At 32.4% G+C, this 24,969-nt stretch overlaps 1 protein-coding gene across 1 annotated transcript; it reads left to right on the top strand.

Moving 5' to 3' along the window:
• Positions 1-762: 762 nt before the first annotated feature.
• Positions 763-5,783, top strand: TRIADDRAFT_27501 (uncharacterized protein; the record flags this gene model as incomplete). The annotated part of the gene is made up of 16 exons (XM_002114190.1): positions 763-858; positions 1,204-1,291; positions 1,414-1,490; positions 1,588-1,627; positions 2,105-2,205; positions 2,337-2,396; positions 2,602-2,822; positions 2,927-3,062; positions 3,147-3,293; positions 3,395-3,485; positions 3,558-3,628; positions 3,992-4,130; positions 4,349-4,494; positions 5,022-5,173; positions 5,389-5,524; positions 5,658-5,783. 16 exons carry the CDS (start codon positions 763-765, stop codon positions 5,781-5,783), a joined length of 1,827 nt encoding a protein of 608 aa, XP_002114226.1.
• Positions 5,784-24,969: the final 19,186 nt, after the last annotated feature.

Here is a 24,969-nt window from a genome sequence, read left to right as displayed (position 1 = left end):
TGTATTGTATGGATTCAATATCACGAACCACAAGCTTAAATGATGACTTCGGTAAATGATGGAGAATTAAAGACTTTCTAAGTGATCACAACAAGAATACTTAACGGATGATCTTTACTCCTTAAAATTCATGATTGTATAATAGACGGAAGAAGCATCTTTTACCTCCAGTAAAATTACTAAAATATTTCCACCACGTAAGCATAATGCTAAATTTTTATTTATTAAAATGTTTGTTTTACGTCAAATTCCTAAGAAAAATCAAATCTTCTTCAGAATATAAAGATCCGAATCCATCAAGTGCCCAATTATCCATTATCATTTCAGCATCGTCAGTAACAATTGCACTCTTAATACTAATATCGGCAACGCTAGTGATATTAAGGGCATACAGGCGAGGAATATTTTTTAATACAAACTGATCTAGCGGAAAATTGATTCGGCTTCGTACGCATGTATTAGAGCTTCTTTTTAAAACTTGATAGATCTACGCTTAAACCTAAGGAAGAAGTTAATCAAGCAGAAAGTTTAAATGAAGTATCTGTAGTAAAGCCTGATACAACTGATGAAGAATTTGAATCTGTAATAAAGCATACAGTAGAAGATAGCTGGAAAGGTATGAGAACGAAACCAGTAGAACGAGTTTATTCTGTACCCTCAAATATATGTGACGTGAAATATTGGATAAGAATTCGAAATGATATCTAACGTTCTACTTTATTCAAAATGAAACTTATTTTTATCACTTTTTTGATTACAGAAATGAATATTTTCCCGCCCGTACCTGTTTCCTCTTTTTGTGAATATGTAAAGTATTTAGCAGAAAATAAGAACTTGCGATTTAAAAGACAATTTGAGGTATGTTCTTGTTTCAAAATTTTATGATGATAAAAATCTTTAAATTTAGCTCCATCAGTTTGTCTTTAATAGCTACTGTGAAGTATTATCTAGAATTATGAAATCTTAATAATAACCGGATAGTGAGTTTAGCGACTGCTATTTAGCTACTTTTAGCGTTTAGTATAATTTTTCGACCACATAGTCCACTATTATAACGAAATTCCTTGCAACTGACTTTTTAATAGATTGAGTTAACTTAATAATCTTATAACCACTGAAAAATCTTAATTAATGTAGATATTGCTTTATTATATCTTAAGAATCCGTATTGTATGCTAATAATCACAACATTATTATTGTCAGACTATTCAACGCTCTCGACCCTTACCTTGTCTTGATGCAATCCAAGAAAGCAACCAATCTAAAAATCGCTATTCAAGCGTTTTACCATGTAAGCATAACTATTGTTGAATCTATCTATATCAATTCCTTTGCGATGGGTAGAACTTGACCCATAAAATAACTGCTAACTTAATTAATTTCCTGTAACTTGCTGTTAATTTACGTACTTAGACGATTATTCACGAGTTGTTCTTCAAGAAAAGGATGATATACCAGGATCAGATTATATTAATGCGAGCTATATTCAGGTAGCTGTACATCTTAAACAGTTAATTACCTGTATTTATATGATTAATTGATATACATATCAGAATAGTAACATAATTGCTTTTATTTTCGTAATAGGGGCATAAAAAGGAAAATGCTTACATTGCTTGTCAAGGTAGTATGCATTAATTTAGAGAGTAATACTTGCGATAGGATCGTAAACTCTTTCGGAAAGTAACTAAATAGTTAATTTAGCATCGCACAGTTGTGGTATGATTATTTTTTAGTACATTCCTTATTCATTTTGCGACTTATTACGGATTACCTGTTAATTAATTATATTAATTGGTTCAATGTTAAAATAATTGATGCATAATACAAATTTTAAATAATAACAATAAAGCAATCATACTGATACATCATACAACTCTACAGTAGCCTATTATAAAGCAGAGTCGATAAGCTATGCTATCCATATAGCACTTTAAATTCGATTTTCCTATTATATCTGTAATTTAGCCAATGTTTTTGGTTATCTCATAGATGATAAAATATATAATTTAAAGCTACGCAACAGATTATCAGCTTTAACCTCGTGTAATACATTAATCCGCTAGGAACAACGTATTAATGTCATTATTTTGTTTTATCATAGCTCCCTTGGAAGATACTGTCAATGATTTTTGGCGTATGATTTGGGAACAAAACTCCAGTAGTATTATCATGATTTCCAACTCAGAATCAGGAAGACAAAGGGTGAGTAAATGAAAGTCTAATGTTACTGTCTTCTATTAGACCTTATGGTAATTAGAGTTTAAATCTGATTGCGAAAATTAAGTGATTGCGTTACGTTTAAAGTAATCAACTTCTGGTGTTGAATGATATAGCAAAATTATGTACAGTACTGGCCAGGTCAAGTTATAACTCATTATGGTGACGATGGATCTGTAAAGGAAGAAGAAAATAACAGTATAAATGTAATGCGATACGACGACTTTAGCATACAAGCAATTGAGGTCAAGGAAGCCCCAGCTTTTATTATTAGTAACTTAAAGATTACCAAAGTAAGTCATGCTAATTATATGTAATGTAATAAATATATATATATCAAGGTATTCCAATACAGAGATATATCAATATTTGTTACCTTAGATCAGTATGTTCTACACGGTCTGTCAATTTATCGTAATCAATATCGGCTTTTATCTTCAGTACACAAATGGCGAGTCGATGAGTAGAAAAATCAGGCATTTTCATTTTCTTGCTTGGCCAGACCATGGTGTTCCTGAGCGTCTCAAACCGTTTATCTTATTTCTAAAACGCGTTAAGGCACTGTCGGAAAAGGATGAAGGCCCTATGATTGTTCATTGCGGGTGAAAATAATTTAACTACGAAATATTTCTAGTATATTTCTATTTAAGTAAGATACCCAATTTGAATCATTCATACAAGTATGACATCATTTTTATAAATCTAGCGCCGGTATAGGAAGAACCGGGACATTCATTTGCATCAATATCTTACTCAATCGCCTATTGGACGATAAAATTCTCGACGTTTACTCTTGCGTGACTTTATTACGCTCTCAACGGGCCTCAGTAGTCCAAACATGGGTAAAATATCCTAACGAGTTACAATACCTTTAGAGAACACTTGTTTCACAGACCTTTCTGATTTATTGATGAATTTCTATTTAGGAACAATACAAATTTATTCACGATATTCTTGTTGAGTGGATATTCTCTGGCGAAACTGAAGTACAGTTATCCAAGTTAAGACGCCATATTAACAACCTCCTGAAAGCAAATCACTCATCTATTACCGAATTGCAACAAGAATTTAAAGTAAGCTAATAAAGCAAATGCATATGATCTTACTGAAATAAGTGTACCAGTCGATAGTTTTTACAATACTAATATATCCTATATACTTCTTTATTTGTCAGCAATTACAAACGTCATCAGAATTAGCCCAATTTCCTGCATCAACTACGCTGCAGAATCTGCCCAAAAATAGAAGCATGACAATATTTCCCTGTAAGTTACTAATGCTCAGATCGTTTGTTTGAAAAAGAAAACTGACAATATCGTAATATTTTACTCAATTAGTCGAGTTTAATAGAATCATTTTATCCAACACTGCGGAAGACTCTGATTACATCAACGCAAGTTTTATTGAGGTAGCTTATAACACGTATGGTACTTAAATGATATTTTAATTCTGAACAGTAAATTGTGAGCTTAGTTACAACAATGTAGTCTTAACACATATCGGAACTATTCTAATAATCATTTGTAAATCACAGTACCATGCTGTCATGTATTTCTATCGTGATTTCATCATTTTTATTAACTGGACATCTTCAACTCTGTATAAGTATTAATACTGTGCAAGTGTTTTAATTGTACATTATACTGTACATGCTTGAGATCATTTTATTAATTATAATACTGATCAATCTGTGATAGTTTATATTAGCATATAAATTAGCCAGTAATCATTGCCGGCCTCTTCTAAGTGTAACATTCTACAACTGGTTCAGGGATTTAAGTGCCCAGAGAATTTTATTGTGACTCAAGCCCCTTTGCACAATACGGTAAACCACTTTTGGCAAATGATCTGGGATAATAAAGTTGAAATTATAGTGAATTTGACCGAGTTAAAAGAAGGCCTAGCGGTTAGTATACTGAGATATTCAATATTCATGTTAAAAATCAAGCCGGATTGGTAGTGATGCAACGATTTGCTTCTTCATCTATTCACTACGAAATAGTTGTATAAAATTTCTATAATAAATCATTATTACATCACGCTATTTGAATACACTAAATAGAATCGTTCATTTATTCCTTACAGCCTGTTATCGCTCACGATTCCCATATACTCGAACGCTTGGAAGCTCAAAGTAGCCATGCTTGCTATTATCCATCACAGGTTTCAGAAGAAATAGTTCGATATCACACCTTCACCATTAAAAATATCGGGGAAACCAAACGTGAAGATCATCGCTATAGCATATGCCAACTAGAAGTATCAAATGCGAATGTAAGCAATTACTACAACTTAAAAATGTAGTAGCGGATATTTACAAATTATCAGTATCTTCCGCCACTGAAAATTTTAGCATTGCATAAAATGATTCGTTACTCAGTATTTCAGGTATAACTATGCTAATTACCGGGCATCATACTCAAATGATATATTACTATCAATATTTTAGATATTATTTTCGAACTTACAGTGGGGTGCAGTAATTCATTATGTAATAGACTATCAATACTGCACTAGCATAAATGCATTCCTGCAGTAAAATTTCAGTTTAAATGTCCATTCCGCTTAAAATTTTTATCATTAAAAGGCTAAGCATCTCCTATTACCTTGAGAATTTTATACGCTAAGCTTAGCAACTGCAGAGGCAAAAACAAATTATTGAATCTATAAGAGAAATAGTCTCAAGACCCCAAAACTATTACTAATTGTCTTGATAACCAAAAAGTTCATTGAATTTTTAAGTACTTTAAACAACTAATTAATTCATCTCTTTGTTTGAATGGGCTTACGCTCCACAGGAGGATAATTGTATAAGAAATATAAAGCTATTTCGTTTTTTGGCATGGCCTGAAGATTCAGTTCCAAGCGGTACAAAGTCAATTCTTTCATTTATATACAAAGTAATGGAAAATGTGCCAACAAAAAATCAAGATCCAATCCTTGTCCATTGCAGGTTAATTTGCAAAAACTATGACAGTATCACTTCCCAGTAATATGCAAATATACTTGTATACACAGGAGTGTGTATACGCTCCTTTAACATGTTTCAATGATAACTTCTGGATATGACTTTATTTTCGCCTTTATTATTAATTAAACATATTATTGGTTAATATCTACAAGTAAAAATGGATGCTAAATTTTACTTTGATAAATATTTTAATGTAGTAATGGTGGTGGCCGATCAGGTGTATTTTGTGCTCTGTGGTCAATGATGAAGCGTGCAAAAGTTGAAAAAATTGCAGATGTTTATCAAACTGTTAAATACTATCGTGAACAACGATCAGGCATGGTGTCAACTTTGGTAAGGAACGCATAAGTATAATTTAATCATTAGCGCCAAATGAATGATTAATGATAGACACTGTAGTAAAATGTGACATACTAATGGGATGTTGTTAACTCTTTCTATTAATTTTCTTGCGTCGTGGCTACAGGATCAATACGAATTCTGTTATCGAGCTTTGGATTCCCATATTAGAATAAGTCGACATTTAATGAGCTCGAACAGCTCCCTATATAATCCTGGATTAGCTGAGTCTGTTGCGGTCGTCATAGATTAGCGACTATAAGATCTTTACTGTTTTTCACAACCAGCTTAGATAAATTTGTATTATATCTTTTTCCATACAACTAATAGGAAACTTTTTATCTACATCCAATTAATTAGCTAAACAACAAGTGTAAATATGAAAATATTTAACTATCAGCTACTAATCTACATTTTATGTTTCCGATCTACTTTATTAAACATGTTTTATTATGTATGCAGATTTGAAATGAAAATGATCTATAGCAATGACTTAAACAACAATAGAAATATCTACAATTTTATACCTTACAACTTATTGATTTTCAAAGTTATTTAGTTATTCACCTAGACCTTTTTCTTAATGAACAAGAAAACTATTATTTCCTGTTCTATTTTAAACTGAGCTGCAATGCTACACTCAGGTACTCCTTTCCAAATATATAATTATCACGTAATTGTAACCCATTTTATTTTTAAAAATATTACCATCTCAGATAGGAATCACCATATCTGCGATTACTTATAAAATAGTAGTCCAGTAAATTGATTAACTTGCTAGTTTTCGGTTTTTGAATACGATTTTCAGATAGAACATGTGCGAGTATTTTATATTTACGTCTAAAATTTCGAAAAATTTTATGTTAAATATACATTCCACGATTTTAAGAGAAATAAATGAAGCCAAAGATGAAGTATTTATTTGTTAATGTTATTAGTTTGTTTTAAGAATTAGCTAGCTCTATTTAAATTGAAAAATCTTGTAAATTATTGAAAGCTTATTCATGTTATTCCAGGAATGATTCGAAGTTTCCAGTTAAAACTGACATACTAGTTACTTCTCGAAAAGATAGTTACATTACTCTCGGATTAAATATGTCGAGCTATTTGAATCTTCATAACTAATGACAGAGTAGTACACAGCATGGAATCATAATTACCACTAAATATTACTTAAAAAGATAACTAAAGTTTTCCCGATCAATCAAAAGAGCAAGAATTTAAAGGCGAAAATTTAGGATGACACTGTAACTATTTCATTCTGCCATAAAATTAAGACTAAGCTTTATCATTACTATCAATAATCACCTCAAAATTAGTACTGTATTACGATTGAAAGCTTTATAAATTCCTTGTAAATTTTGATTTCAACATAATTCAAAAAAGCAAATAATAACATACAATTGCAATATAACATAATACTCTATTGTACGCTTTTAAATCTGACCTTAAACAGACTTAACTGTTTCTACCAATGCCTAGAAATCGTAGGTATTTTTACGGAAACGTGTAAATACAATGTAGAAAACGAAATATTATAGCTATTGCTGATGAATTTAATTTCTGTGTATTTTTCAATGATGCACTACATCATTGCAAAGCTGATCCGGTGCTTTCTCTCTGCTGATAACTTCGTGATTTAATGCTGACTTTAGTGCTTTTTCATTCATGGACTAAATGACTTCTTCATAAAACTACCTATGCACCGCCTTTCTGTTGATATTACTACCATTCGATGTCGACTACACCACTTTTCCGTTCAAAATTTAAGTGTTACAACCAAAGTACTGGAATAGCAAATGCCTTTACGTCGTATATATGAACGTGACCGTATGCGAAATCGGTCACGTTCATATATAAACATAATCCAGAAAATAAGATATTATAAATAAGATATCGTAAATTTGATTTATTAATATTAGTAGAATTTTAGTATAATTTTTAAGGGTGTGCTAGTATAAAATCTCTTACGTGCAGACTTGCTGCAAATATAATTATGATTTAATATTATGTGGCTCATCTGCTATCCATCTTTCAATAAATTTGACATTTCATTTTGCTTTTAGAATTTTATTTGAATTTTAGTTGCCATAATGAGTTTAGTCTTGAAGTATCAACCATTTTTCACAAATAAATCAGAATATCATTATTCAGAGGCTAAGTTCGTCCCTATTTCCCTATACTACTCAACCGCTACGTTTTTTATAATAACAGTCTACACGACAAAAATTCCATTATCAAAGCTAATTTTAATTTCGTATTTAGCATTTCCATGCATGATGAAATACCTCACTACCTATCACCATAACTTATTTTATCTCGAGATCATTAGTTCTCGTTTGGAGGACTATAAAAGCCTATGCATGTGTCACAAACCAGCTTCGTGACAAGGATAACGTAAAACAAATCTCTAAATTACTATAGTCTTCCGGAATTCAGTATCCCTTAACTACCTAACAAGAATTTAGACGCCTTTGATTCTACGTTAAAACAACTAGACAATTGAGAACTGCTTTATTCAACTATCTGATGGGCTTATATACCCTTCTACAGCAGCTAACATTCACAAGTCATCTTATAAAAATACTTAGGGGCGATAACTAGTTTTTCACAGTCGGACTACAATATGTCCATTCACAGAATCATTTCAGTGCACATTACAGCACAGCATTAAATTTACTGTAACACATTTATAATTAGAGTAATTCCTATAGTAAATAACTAGTTGTAATATAATATCACTATATTATATTAACCAAATTTAGATAGCTATTTCTTCACGGTAGTTCGTACCGTAACAGCATGATATCACCTACAAAGATCTTAAAATGGGGTAGTAAGGAAAGAAGCAAGGCTTTGTATGAACCTCTCTCCTACGGGATGTTATTAGATAAAATACATAGTCTATTTGTTAGATATTATTGGCTGCGGTATTAAATGTACTGTATCTATATGCTAGTATAACCGTATAAAACTGAACGATTAATTATTTGCATTATTCTTGTAAGTGAAAATTTACCAAAAATAGGAATACGATAATTCCTAGTATTATGATTCTCGTCAACCTCACTGTGATAAAGTGTCTTCTCAAAACAACAATGCGAACTACCGTTTCTTGTAAACTTCACTTTATTATATAAGATCAGGTTTGTCTCGTAACTACCAAGGAATATCTGAATTATCACAGCATTATTCACAATTATATTCAATTCGTTACACAATGATTTTCTGTCAAGCAATCATATCTTATCAATTAAGTTACAAGATCACATCTAAATTTAGCATCACGCTATCAATTCACAATTTGCGCTTCTAATTAAAGCGTTACAATACAAATCTCACAGTACTAACATAATTAGCGCTATCTATTATTATCTCAGAGTCTTAATATAAGTATCTCAATACAATTACTACAATACATTACGTAAACATCTTCCACAACTAGAAATTTATACAGTCTTACAATCTAACGTACAATTTATCAATCTTCGCATTATTCCATAATTTTAGTCTTAAGCTTATTTGGGGCTTCACTACACTCGCAAAGGCATTGCTACAAAATCGGCCTACTTCAATTTATGCCTTAATATTTTTAAATTAAGCTCAATATGCAATGAATTTCGTGAGGAGTCTGATTTAACAAGTCCTCTTTATTCTGTATACTGATCATTATCTTATAGTTTTATTTTGAGTAACACAGGAATCGGCGATTGGATGTTCGCAGGCAGTAAAATTTTGCTGTTGATGTTAACTTAGGGGTACTAGTATACGTCCCATGATTGCTATATTTATCTACTGTTTCGGTAGCTCAAATGGACATATAAATCAACAATTTAAGCCTCTGTAATAAAGGGATGTCCGTCTCCTAATACTAATCACTTCCATATATGTATTAATGTAATAACTTGAGCTTAGATAAATCTTTATTATGAATTCAGTTATAGTGCAAATAGTCCTAAGTCTTACGGTCCAGTATAATACTTCGTTAGACGATAAGAGATATCTTGAATATAAATCAACCGTCATGCGCACTTTCAGTTGCATCGTTCAAGTCCAGTGATAACATCTATGTGAAGGCTACTTCACTACAGCCTCATATGCATACCTACACTTAAGAGTTAAAATAGATCCTCGTCAATTGTATTGCTTCTAATTATAATACTGTAGATGTACGTTAAGTCTGATATAGCTCAGAATGAACAAAATCTGTACACATATATGTTATGCACTTTATGCTCTCATTTGCGTCATGTGCTGTATTATCCACTGTATACAGCATATTTATGTCATAATTCTCACACATAGCAAAGATATTTAAAGAACTTTAGTGCAATTACAACAACTCGGGCTGCTTTCCCAGTATTTTTAGCCTCGATTCCGAGCTTTATATGAGAATTCGATTTCTCAGCTAAACTTCACAGTCAACTGATTAATTGGCACACTTTTCTTTACTGTACAATTTCTATATATGGCAACTAAATGCACTTAAACAGATTTACATAGTGATTTCTTTATTGAATTCTAGAGTTAATTTGTCAGAATTTATATTTTACAGGCTGCGTAAAGTAAATTAGTACATATACTATCACTAAATAGATAAGTTGATATTCTAGTATCTATGCAGCTAAAAGCTATTGAGTGTTTAAATGCTCAACCTCCGTGCATATACGGTTAAATCGTCTGAGCTTAGCACACATAATAAAATCAAATTTCTCTCTCTAGTTTTATCTCCCAGTAAATTCATCATTAGTGCCTATAATTTCTAGGAAAAGTATTCTATGATATTAATTCTTATTGTTGCTTCGAAATAAGTATTGCGAATAGGTTTGTCCACCGCCACAGTCATGCCATTGTAATTATAACAAAATATTTCGTAATGGTTTGATAATTTAGTTTAACGGCAATCCGTAAATTTAATGCCAGCAAACTCATATTAATATACTAATAAATTTACCGCTTATAAAACGATTGGTTTCTGAAATTAATTTCTGCTAATTTCACACCTTCAGTCCATCATTACCCTAATACTAGTTATCGGCCCTTCCTATCATACGTCGCTTAATGGCGTCACCAAATTGCTTTAACTTTAAACAAGCAGAAGATTGTCACCGAAAAATTGCACTGTGACATATGTCTTAAATAGCGACTATTGCGTTAATTACTTTCTAACACATTATTTCATACCTTTCTTAAGCACTGATACCGGCTCAATATTATGCATCTACAATTGAAAAAATACACAAAAGATATATTAAACACCAGTACATTATTTATCTAAAAGGATATTTATATTAATTGGAAGAGTCAGAAGAATAATATACTGAAACAACTTAGTATCGATCTCCGACTTTTTTTAAAAATCAAATAGATTCCTTTCTACAACGTTTTAATCGATATCATTTCAATTAAGATAGAATGCGCACCCGAAAAGGAAATTATGTAATCTAATTCAGATTGCAGCTATAAAATATAGAAATAATTACTAATCGTAAATTTCTGTTACATATCCTGGCAGCTACAGTTTAATGTTAAATATAAGAATTATAGCTTGAATTTACCTTATCAAAAGAGGTCAAGATTGTCGAAAACAACTTTCAATAACTGCTGTATTTTACTTATTTTATAAAATTTCAATAATAGCATTTTAATATGAAATATCAGGCCTACAGTAGCAAGGTTCAAGGTCGTTTATACCATTTACGATCGCCGTAAAAACTTATAACCAGAAAAATTGGAGTTTGCATGTAGCGATGTATGTTCTGTTATTTATTGCACAGCAGGCAATAATCTAAAATCAACAGTGATATATTATCGTGCTGAACTAAACATGTTTGATTGCTCACCGAATGCTTATCCGCTGTTGAGGTCATTAATTTATTATCATGTTTGTTAGCATATTCTACTAGCTGCAATGATTCATAAACGTAATTTTTTTAATAGTCAGAACAATGGTATATGTTCGCTTAAAAGATTGGAATGAATGAACACCTACATTTTATTAAGAACCATTTCTATTTCACTGCATAGTCAATATTATAGAGATTTAATCGATTACTATGCTGGCATTAGCATTAGCTTGAATTTTATATGCTACTATAATGAAATATTGTACAGTTTTGCCTGCGACTTCTAGAAGGAATCGTTAGAAGTCCCTGATTTTGGCTGGATTTTTAATATAAATTTAAGTTCTTTCAGTGTATTTTCCTAAATTTTTTGCCATTATTTTACTCTCTAAATGAATTTTTTGCTATGTTGGAATGGGTCAGAACTAGACAAAATTTTCTCAAAAATATTCTATTGCTAGTTTTAGTAATCTGACTATGAGGCAAAATGGTAATATTAGATAAAGATGGCCTCTCAATTTCTATCAAAACAATCTTTAATATCTTGCTCAAAATTTTTTAGCATAATAAAATTTAAAATTAAACACGTGAATTTGTGGGGAAGCATAATTAATTGACTGATAGAATTTATACTTTTATGATAAGGAACCCTTACAAGAGTCTACTTCAAAAATTACTAAATAATTAAACATACAGGATTATTCTGCCTGTTAAAAACTGTCAAAGTCAGGAAATTTCATAGGAAGACGTTCTATCTAAGAAGATTTAACTCTAACGGTCGCTGTATCCGAATAAGATACTGTTTAGCACTAGCTATTTTCACACTTTCTTTGAAAAACATGTACAATTCAAGAAATGGGTATAAAATTAATTATAAGAAGTTTAATGCGACTGAAAATCAATTGAATGGTATATGTATCTTACTATGAAATATTCTACAAGAAGTCTTTTAGACTCAAAGCTATTGCGATATTTAGTAGCCTATCAAAATCTGAAAGTGCTTTCACTGGAAGATTACCGATTAATACTTTATAGAACTTGTAATAGTAAGCAGAAACAGCATTGATCGTCAGTATATTTTACCGGAATATTAATTCCATATAGGGTATTCCTACTAGACACTGACTAATGCTTGATTTCAGACTGAAACATCATATAATTTGATGAAACTATATTACTACCTGAAATTTTATAAACTATCGCTACACAATTTCATTATTAGTGTGACTTGCTATGATGAATATTGATTTTAAGCTTTTTATTGCTTGAATAGTAAGCTTGTCAATACAATTTTTGTTCCGTTCAATCAGCGGTATTAACTTTCCGAAACCGATCTTTAGTCAATTACTATACAGCAAAAGGGTCAAAAAAAGAATTTTTTCCAATTTGTGGTAGACACCTACTGGAGAGTACGAAGTTTCGTAATTCCATGAACATCACGTAGCATAAGATAATCTAATAAATTACTGTGAAATTATATGGAATTGTTCATGAACTCAGATCAAAACTCAAGAATAAAAAATGTATATTTTGGAGTAAATCCTAATTGAGTGGCAAATTTTATCAGAGATTCACGGATTACTATCATTTCAATATTGCGGTGTTGTTTTGCTATATTGAGCGGCAAAAATTGGATAAAAGAGTTATGATATAAGTCATATCGAATAATCTAATTCTTTTGAAAGCCATCTTTGTAATTAAATATCCAGACACAAGATAGCGCTAGGCAACGTAAGTTATTTTATGCTGACAAAGATACCCTTATTGTAATATTTAGTTAAAGAGCGTAGTTATGATACTAACTTGTTATTAAATCAATTCTATCCTATACTCATGCAGTGACAAAGCAAGAATTTTAAAAGTAGTATTATTATTCTATACAGTATAGAAAGGCCAGAGGCAAGTTATAACCTTTAGGTAATTTATTCAATAATATCGGTACATATTGATTCATGTGGCTACCTGTTAAGCTCGTAAATAGAATAGAAGACTTGTTTTGCCGTGAATAAAAACAAATTTCTCTATCAAACTGTTTACAGAATTACTCAGCCAATCATTATTAGCAAAATCAATCGATAAATAAAATTAATCTAATCGGTCGCGGAAATAAACGAAGTCTTCAAGCACGAGGGTACCAAGAGACTTATAGACAAGAACCAGTGAGACCTATCTTTTTCACTCATCGATTCATGAAATTATCAAAAAAGTAACTAGCACAGATTTATATTTCTGAGACTGAAACGGCATAAAGATCTCAATAGAAATGTAATGAAATGAAATCAGACATTACTACTCAATTCCATTACTTTCTGCCTAAAATAAAAATAAAAAATTTTTTTCCCATTTACATCTTTTGCGGTAAAACCGTATCATTTAACCATTCCATGACGTCAAAGTGATCAAAGTTCATCCTTTAGTTGATATTTTATTAAATTTTTGGCATAAACAGAAACGGCAGGATAGCAAAAAATAACTTGCTTAAAATGTATTGGAGAAAGAGGTTAAGAATTGGCACCCCGTGATGCTGATTATTAGTGATTTCGATGTGAATCATAAAGTGAGGATAACCCTACGTTGACGAAATATAAAATTAGGTGTTCGTCAAAGCTTAAGTTAGTTGTATCGAGTTGTCTGCACAGGCAACATGAAAATTTCGATTCTAATACTACTGGTATTTCTTGCCAGTAGTTTTTCAGGTAATTCGGCAATGAAAAATTTTACGGTAGAAAAGTTTCTTATCAATCAAATTCTTCTTTTCTTCTTAGTATTCTCGTGTATATTTTATCAGTAAGAAGAATACCTGTAAATTAGTTAGCCTAATACAATAATTTTAGTTTATGCTAACGTCAATATCAGATAGAATGCAACAACTTCTTTTAGATCATCCATTCATTTTGTGATTCTGAAATTTTGCAATTCTAAATCCAGTTTTAATCATTTCAAATTTTTAATCCAAATAGTACCGTTAAAACCTATATACAGCCCGGATTTAGCAAGTAATGAATGCAATCCAGGTAAGTATTTAACTTAATTACCTCATTTCAAACGGTTAAAAATTTAGTTGACTTTATTTGATATCAAATAAACTTGTAAAGTGGCTATAACTCTTCGTATTGCTTTCTAATATCATCCCTGAATCAGGAAAAATGTTTACCAACTTGAATGTAGCGTTTTTAGTCAGTATATCGATTTCTTTTCTGCTAATGATAACTTCTGTTTAAATTTTTAAAGGAGAAATTTAGTTCTTTACATCTAATCTGGTTACTTTAGCAATCGCTGACGATAAAAAACTTACTATAAATACCCGCAAACTTTTCTCCTAAAATTGACTTTTCTCATTGTAATCGAACTCTTGCCTTTTAAAAATTATTTTGTTACTTATACCATTTTGGAGAAAACTGTTGATAATACAACTGTCATATACGGTACATCTGTGCACTTACAGTTCGAATTTTTCCCGTAATTGATTTGCATGACTCTAAAATTCACTTCTATTCTCAGATTTTCTTTCACAATTTACTGAAATTTAATAATTTTCAATTAACATATCGTATTACTTAAATTTCTCACTCACTAATCTGCGAGATTAGGCCCTTAAAGCAGTTATCAACTGCTAATTTCATGAGTTACCGTGAAAATTTTTATTACTGCCACAAATGATCATGTATTTATCTATAGCGACAGTAGTTACATTCTCATGCTGTAGGTTACATAATTTCACATAATTTTAATTTAATTCACCATACCACGGTAGTTATTATGACACCTACCGGTTTATTCTTGGTAAAATAGTATCAAAATGAATCAGTATTAAAACTCAGTATTGCGATAGAAAATAACGCTCCCGCGCAAAATATCCTTCAGCTTCTTAGTATTTAGTACGGTATTCTCCGCATAATTAATTATTATTTATTTATTAGCCCACAGACGATTGACATACCATTTAAAATAAATTACTGTAACTGACTGCATCACCATCGTCGTCACTATTGCGTCATGCCATTGAATTTTATCCTCATTATCTATACAAATCGTAATCGGCTCTGAGAATGTGTTGACATTAGCGAAGAAAATGATTCGTATTCAGCTGTGAAAAGTGAACGCCTTAAATTATCAAGTTTGAGGATAAATACAGTGTAGCTGTAGGATATAATTTGTGCCATTTGAGCACAAATGCAAATGAGGCTGTCGTGCAAATTATACTAGTACCAATATGAAATAATTAATTTCTAAGTCCTACCCAATACTAAATATTTAATCGTTACAATATAATGTATAAGTAGAAGATATTTCGTGTACTATTGTACATAATATCGCATCGGGTAATGATAGTAATTAGTTAATTTTTGAATTCCATTATATTAAATATGTAGTCGTTGCAATCGGATGTATTAGTAAAAGATATTCCAACAAATACCTTCATATTTCGTGTATTGTACTTGTTGTAAGAGTATAAAAGCTAATATCTAGTCTCTAATTTACGAGGTTTAATGTATTAAATGTGTTTATACTAGATAAATTCATATCAAAGCTTAAATATACTATTATGCAGTACAAATATGTCTCAAATTTAATACCGTTAACGTGTAAGAACATTTAAACATTTCATTTCGACATGTTTATGCTAAGATATTATTAACTGGCTTTATTCAGTAGATAAAAAAGAGAGGGTAAAATTTTAGAGCGTAATATTTTCATGTAACATACCAAAGACGTTACATAGTTATCACTTCTTTCCTTGTGATTGCCATATGAAATTTAAATTAATTTTAATCGTACATTTTAGGTCATTTCTTTGCAAAGAACAATGCAAGGTATAACTATGAAGCAAAGATAGACACATTGATCTCAGGTTCATCTCCAAATCCAAGCCGGCTTATTTTGAAAGCTATACTGGAGGTGAAAATAGATTCCTATGGAGTTGGAATACTGCAGGTTAGTAGAGCATAAGTAATTGAAAGTTAATTTTTTGCATATAAATTAAAAAGATTGCATACGCATATATGCATATATATCTTTAACTACATTAGATATCTTATTTATTTCACAATATGAGATAAATAAAGATACTGCATAAGTATAAAGTAAAATATACCATAATCATTATAGCATCACTCATCAATCATTTTCCTTATCTACGATATAACAAATGAATATATAGATCAAAAAGCCTACTTTTAAAGCAGGTATGAATACAGTAACCCTGGTGCCTCATGATCAGCAGAAACTAGCGAACATGCTTGAGGAGCATCCAGTTAGATTTACTGCATGCAATGGCGCTATCAAGAGAATTGAAGCTGCTAAAGAAGAAGATACCTCAATTCTTAACATGAAACGTGGTATACTGTCTGCTTTGCAATTCCAACATTTCAAAGAGAACAACGTCGAGATCAACGAAGTAGATATTCATGGCAACTGTACCAGCCAATATACTTTTAGAGGTCGAAGCGAAGATCGTTTTGTTCGTGATGCAAAAAAAGTTCGTCTTTTGAATGCTTGCAACGAAAATGAAAGACCTCATAATAGTGGCTGGTTACAAAGTATCAAGAATATGCTCCCCAAAGCTAGAGATATGATCCGTTCCAATAGCCAATGTCAATATCGCTTTCGGCAAAGGACGCTTTACAGAATTACCTGTACGGAAACCCATATGTTCCGTCCGTTCTCCAATAAAACTTCGGGCGCAATCACTCTAGTAACACAAGAATTCCGTATGATGCAAGATTCAGAATTGATCCTCACCAAGAAAAATGGTAATTAAGCTTGTTTCATTTATGTACCTTGGGCATATCAAATAAGAATAAGTTGATAAATTCATGTACTCTATTCGATTTAGTGAACTTCGTATCAGTCAAGTTTCAATTTCACAAGGATGAAAAGCCCAAGATTTCAAAAGAAAAACTAAATGCGGAAGCTAAACAGATTGTGGACAATTTATGCAAAAACAATTATGGTCTTTTGCCTAGGGAATCCCCCTACCTGTTTCATAAGCTTGTCACACTGTTGAAGCAAGCGTCCCAGGATGATATTAACGCTATTCGATCTCTATTTTGGGATAAAAGTCATCGTTGCAGGTAATTACTATATTAACAGTTCATTCAATTTCTAAAAGGCATTTCTTATGTTTATTTTTTAATGCAGTAGTGCTATATATAATGAAGATTAAGTAATGTACCATATGACATGATATAACTTTAAATAGGAAAGCATTTAGAGATGCAATAACCTCTTGTGGAACTGAAGACTGTAGATCAGAAGTAGCTGACGCAATTGCCAAAGGATTCATTAAAGGCAAAGGAGCTGCTATGTTCCTAACTAGCCAATCCTTTTTACAAGATCCAAGCGAAAGGCAAATTCTTGACGTTTTGAAAGTTTTCAGTCTCAATCCGACGAAGTTGCATTATAAGATCTTTCGTGCTTCTGCTCTAAGTCTTGGAACAATGATTAATTCAAAATGCCAGAAAGTTGGGTTGGCTGCTTGTAGTCAAATGGTAAGTAGCATATTCATAAATAAATAAATAATGTGGATTTAGAATTCGCAAACCTCTTGTAAAATTAATACATTATCATGTGCGGTGTGTTATAATATTTATTCATATTTTTGTACTATTTTATCCTGATCACTATATAATCGTTTACTCCCAATTTTAATTTCTTGTGAAGGTTGTTATTCAAAGGACCCTTGCCCAAATCAAGCAATTCCTTGATAAAGATAACTGCAAGGTCACTAACCAGAATGATATGAACATGTTACATGCAATGCTAAAAAGCATAGGAAATATTGGCGATGCAGCCAAGAATTTGCAGCCACATATCTTGCAGTGCGCAAAGGCCAACAATCCAATACAATACAAAATTACTGCTATTAGAGCATTGCGCAAGATGAATCTTAATAGCGAGGTAAATCAAATCCTATCAAAGCAGGAATTTGTAGCTTTATTAAATAATCAAGTTGTTGTACTTTATCAGTAATTTCGTATTTAGATTTTAATAATTTGCGTTACCAAACGGAAAAGATAGAAACGGTAATTCTTATATGATGTTACTATTCTGTGCTTTAGGTCAAAACGAGCTTATTCACTCTGTATCAAAATCAATTGCAAGATGTTGAAATTCGAACTGAAGCTTACCTACAAATCATCAGAAGTCCAACTGAACAAGAAGTTAAAAATATCATTGCCAACCATAACAATAATGAAGCCAATGAACAAGTTGGAGCTTTCATTTACAGCCACTTGAAATCGATTAGTGAGTCAAATTATCCAGCTAATTTGACGATCGTTCAAGAAATCTTAAAGAAAGAAAAAATTAGACCTTTTAAGATTGAATTTCTTCGTCACTCCAAAGCCTGGCAAAAGTCTTACTATAACGGTAATTTAGCGCTATTAGTGTTTGCTAGCAATAATTTTATATAAGTATAAGATGAATATAGATTAAATTATCTTATTAACTTTGTAGAGGATATCATGAGTGGCTTATCAGCTGAAGGACATCTGCTATTTTCACCGAAGAGTTATATTCCTCGTAGTGGAATGCTTCGCTTAAATACCGAATTATTTGGTCACAAATTTAACCTTGAAGTAAGCAAGACTAAACTTTTGTAACACATAGTGTTATTTATTAATCTTGATTTGCTATAGTACAGTCTTTAAAGGAAATCCTTCTACCTTATAATAAGACTCTAACAAATGTCTTCATTCATTATTAGTCCGGACTTCGAATTGAAGGATTTGAAAATACTATGGAAGCACTTTTTGGAGAAAAAGGCTACATCAGAAATATGAAATTTTTGAGTTATTTTTTCAAAAAGCATCATCAAAAGAACTCCGTCCTAAGCAATATTATGAAGCATCGTCGCAACAAGGGCAAAAACCTTATTAACAAAATGACGAATGTGGTTGATAGCTTAAGTAACATTAAAGATGATGTCTTACGTCAACATTTGCAAGAATTAAATACAAACAAGGATCACCTTCAAATGGAACCTCAAGGTATGGCTTACACTAACATTCAAGGCAATGAAATTTCCTATGAAGACTTCAAAGGCTTTGGCTTCTTCAACAAGTTACGTAACTTTGATAGCATGAAAAAAGCATTGCAAATGGCAGAAGAATTACTTCAAGGTAAAAATAAGAGTCTCAGTAAAAGTTTCAGCTTCCTTCACAAAGTTTTAATAATACCAACTGTTGCCGGTATTCCACTTAAGATGGTAGTTAATGGTAGTGCAGTTACCGCACTCGAGGTTGGAACTAAAATGAACTTAAAAGGATTGTTTATACCACCTCGTACATTCGATATGTCGGGATATATTCGTCCTAGCGCTAGTGTCGAAATTTCAAGCAGTATGTCAATCGAATTGCCGGTTGGAAGCTATGGTTTACGAATGAAACATCATTTGTATACATCCAATGATATGTCCGGCAATGTTACTTATAAAGACAATAAATTTCAACTTAACATCGATGCACCAAAAGAACAAGTGGAACTATTTTCCATCTCGAACGAATTGTCCCAGTTCTCAAATAAAGAAGAGGTAGCCATCAAGCCTGTTGGAAAGAAAGTCGACAAGGCCTTGTGTACACCGACTGAAACTATCTTGGGTGCTAAATTATGTGCAAACTTACAATTTCCATACGCTTTAGGTACACCAACCGCTCCGTTCTTTCCATTAACCGGTCCTGGTAAATTTGTTCTTACCCTTCAACGTACCGACAAAAAATTAAGTGGATATCAATTAGAAAATTATTTTAAAGTATCTGACGACTACCGCAACGTTAATTATCGTTTGAGTCTTGCAACACCTAACTCATTGATTCCACGTAATATTACTATGGTGACACAAATGGATCTCCGTAACTGGATGATAACTAAAAAGTTCATCTTGAACGAGAAGGAATTAAGTGGTAGGTTCCATCTCGATAGGGTAAACAAGAGTCTATCGTTACGATTATTGGCATCTCCTTACGGCAAAGGAGTATACCTTCATGCATCTGTTAAGAAATATGCCTTAGCTTTACAAGCTAACTTTGGTGATATTATCAACAGTAAACGAATATATCTTAGCGCTGGTTTAAATGAAAGCGGATCGTTCTATTTGGATACAAAGTATAATGATAAAAATCTACTTTTATTAAGTGGTAGCTTGAGCATTCCACGCCGTCAATTTATTGCCGCTGCTCAGTACGGAAGAATGTTGAAAACATATCAAATTATGGGATATTATAAAAATGGTACCATGACAACTAGTGTACTTTATCCCAATAATAACTTCATAACAAACAAGAAGATCCCTTACCACAAATTGAAACTCACAGCATCACTTAAACGCAATGATGGAATCGCTAGTTTGACTTTAGATATGCCATCCTATACTTTCAACCCGTCGCAGGTAACATTCGCGACAACAATGTTTCTTGATACTAAACTTGGCAAAGCCGGAGTTGAAGTACGTTTTCCTAATTGGAATACACTACGGACGATGCATGCAGTTGCTTACGGCACATTCGATAAAGAGAAGAAATTTACACGATTAATAGCTCAGTTCCCAACATGGAAAGAAAATGCTATCAATCAACACGAATTTTTTGAACTTACCAGCCGAATAAATTCAGCAGAGAAAGAAGTAGCTCTTTCAATTTCAATTCCTTCTTGGAGGCAAGTAGACAATGAGAATTTTGAAGGTCGTGTTCAATGCTTGAAAATGAATGACCAAATTGGGGTAGAAGTCGATTTTAAACTTCCTAGAATACCTGGATTATCATCCAATATTGTTCATATGAGAACTATATTAAATAAAACGGAAACAAGTGGTTATTTGACAATTGAACTTCCTTCATGGAGAGACAATAAGCTAGAAACTATCACTCTAGAAGGCCATGTCGATAAAAAAAATCAGGAAATGGCACTCAATTTAATCATACCATCATGGAAGAAATCAACCACAGAAATAATTAGTTTTAATGCAGGATTAGCGGCATACCATTTCCATTTCGATCTACTCTTCCCATCATTAAAGTATGAGGAACAACATCACTTAAACGCTGTCTATGAATTAGATCTCAAAAATAAACATGTTCATTTATCGACTTTAATTCCACCATTTGTGCAACCTATTGAATTGAATGGTCACTTAGATACTGTACAGAAAGAATTTGAAGTCAATGCCCAATTCCCATCCTATCGTGGTCTCCAGAAGGAAGTTGCTGTTGTCGGTGGTAAAATTGCAATGCCTGACCTTGGAGTTAACCTATACCTTGTTTTCCCGTCATGGCGTAGTATGCAACAAGAACGCTTTAATTTAACCACTGCTATCGATCGTCAGGCAAAATCTGTTGAATTTCTCGTTGAATTTCCATCGTGGAAAAAAGTAGGCATCGAGACAGTATTTATGGAAGCTAACGTACGTAATATGTCAATCAATGGCATGATTGAATTCCCGTCTTTCAAGACACCCGAGCAAAAATACGCCGAACTTAATGGTGCTATTAATGTTGCCAAGAAAGCAGTACATCTTAATGTCTTGATACCATCATGGAGAAAGCAAGGAACTGAAGAAATTAAGATTTCTGCCAATATCAATACCAAAGCTGTACTGGCTAAATTGTATAGTAGTTTCCCATCATGGAAGAAACCTGGAAATGAAGAATTAATCTTTATTGCACGAAAGGATCCTACGGTTAAAAAAATTGACATTTCTGTCACATTACCATCTTGGCGAAATCAACTATCTGAATTTGCCCATATTAGTTTGGTGGTGATGCCACCAAATTCAAATCATGTATTCCACATGAATTACATTTTGCCATCATGGAGAAGCTACGAGCCTGAAATGGGTAACATGACTATCGCAGTAGACAAAGTGAATCGCTTTGTATCCTTGGAAGCCTTTGTACCTTCGTGGAAACCATTGAGACACAATGAGAAATTCTTTTTCATGATTAGGCACCGATCCGAATTTAAGCTACTTACAATCGGTATGGAAATGCCATCATGCAGGAGTGATGTTGTTACACCACTTCGATCCTATACATGGATGCAAGCTAGCTTAAAACATGGAATCATTGGTGTCGAAAGCCGATTTTCATCATTACGCGGACATCCTGATCAGAAAGAAACAGTCCACGCAACTATTCGCTTTAGCAATGCAACATTATCTGCCAAAGTATTAATACCAAACATTATGAGCGCACAATTCGAACCTTACCATTTCGAAATACTGAGTAAAATGGACTGGCAAAATAAACGAGTAAGGTCAGAACTTACTTACCCATGCTTTATGACTGGTATTCAACAAAACATCACCATGCAATCATCCTATATATCTATCGGACCAATTCGTAAAGTTGAAAGTTATATGACTTATACTTCTTGGAAGGATTTATCTCTTCAAACAATGAATGTTTCCTCATTTATTGACTTGGAACGTAAGTCAATTGGTCATTATCAACTTTTGTCGTGTATGTCAGGACCTGTTATCCTCAATGGTACATTAGATACCAAAAATTTCGAATTGACATCATATTTGGAAGCTCCATGCCCATACTATAAGAAACAACGAAGATTATATCTTAATACCGGCTTTGAAAAACAGAACAAATTGGTTAAATTAGTAATTCGTTACCCTAGTATCAATGGTGAAGAGCATATGTTGGCATTTTCATCACAATTGCGTGGTGAAATTAGTAAGAAATTATCACTGGAATCAGCTCTAAGATATTATGACTACTATGTGGGTACGCCTAGAATTTTGACTATCGAAAATTCACTAAATAAGACAAATCATGAATTAGGCTTGAAAGTCACTTTTACTCCATTTACCGGATCAGCATATCGCCTAGCGACCCTAACTGCACAAGTCGCAGTAGGTGAGACTTTACTCAAGCTACGAAGTGCATATGGATTTGGTCAATTACAAAAGCAACTTGGAATGGACCTTACATTTAATAAGCAATTATTGAAATCGAAATTGCGGGCTTTCTACATAAAGAATAATGAAATCAAAGAATTAATTGTTAACCATCATCTTGACTTGCCTAATCGTACGTTAAGAGTAAATATTGATACTCCCAATGGTCGCCGTGTTGGCCTTGGCTGGAATCTCTATAAAGACAATTTGGTTAAATTAGTTAGCTTCAATTTAACATATGAAATCTTTCCTACTAATAAATATGCTGATTTGAAATTTATTGCTAAAATCGAGTCTAAGAATAATGCGGCAACCGTATATACTAGTTATATCTGCCCTGCTTTTGCTGAACGTCAATATCTTGGTGTTGCATTAACGTCTAATAATGATATGATGCGTAAGCATTTGCAATTGCATGCCTTTATACCTTTCAGGAAAGAATCACTTATGAGTTCCTTTAAACTCGACTTAGCTAAAAGTTTGATTGAATTAGAAACAAGTATCTACGCCAGAGAAGTACCAATTTATCGTGTCGGCATTAAGGGACAGCACATACCAAAAGATAAAGAAATTCAAATTAATGCGGAATATTTCCCGGGAAAGCAAATCAACGTTAATGGCCGATTATGGCAGAAAGATGAAAGAAAAGGCGCAACTGTTGCTATTTCCGGTAATGGCCTAATCAACAAGATCTTGCCAAAACGTATCGCTTTAATGGTAAATAAAATAAATCGAGTTGCAGTTCTTGATGCTGATTTCAACTGTGAGAAAATGTCGAGATTATCATTAGTTGGAGAATTAAGCGCCGATGTTATCAATGTTGGTTTATTCAGAGCAGTTGGTAAAACTCGCATTCCAGAAATGTCCCTTTCATATGCATTAGTGGGCGAACGCGGCCTAATAAAGTTATATGTCAGACCAGAATTAGCTCCTGAATTAATCGAGGAAGTAAAAACGGTTACCATGATGGCTTTGCATAAGACCAAAATGGTTGCTGCTAAAGTTTCTGAGATTATGATCATGAACGTCAAACAATCATATAATAAGTGTATGGCAATGATGCAAATAAAGTTAACCGAAATGAAATCGAAAATGATGAATAAATATGCCGCTATGAAGACTAAACTGAATTTTGCAATGCAAAATCTAACGCACATGATCAAAAATTATTACAAAATTTATAAGGTGAAATTAATCGAAAAGGCAAGCCAATGCTCCGACAGGATGATGGAGTTTGCCCAAATTGCCATGGCTAAGATGGATTACATGAATGAAACTATGCAGCAGTATTTACAGCATGCTAATGTAACTGTTAGCGTTTATACTAAGAGCTTACTAATGAAAATTGAAAAAATCTTGAAGCCAATCCTTCCTTATATCGAGAAAAAATTCAATATTACTCAATTTATGAAAGAGAAGGTATTGCCGATGATTCATAATAAAATCATCCCTACTATTCAGAATTATAAAACTTATGCTAACTTTAAATTGGCAATGTTGAAGCAAAAAATCATGAACTATACAACTGCCATGAAACAGAAAGTAACAAAATATACCATGTATGTAATGTATCAGAAATTGCAACCAGTGCTGGAAAAAGCTATCCGCTTGGTAAAAGACTTGAAAAAGAATCCCAAAGAAAATCTAGCTGCATTATTGAATCTTGTAGAAAACAAGACCAAAGAATTCAT

This window comes from Trichoplax adhaerens, genomic scaffold, assembly GCF_000150275.1.
Source record: "Trichoplax adhaerens TRIADscaffold_7 genomic scaffold, whole genome shotgun sequence".
Classification (NCBI taxonomy): domain Eukaryota; kingdom Metazoa; phylum Placozoa; class Uniplacotomia; order Trichoplacea; family Trichoplacidae; genus Trichoplax; species Trichoplax adhaerens.
Note: the sequence above shows the minus strand (reverse complement) of the source record. Positions and strands in the feature narration are given on the sequence as shown.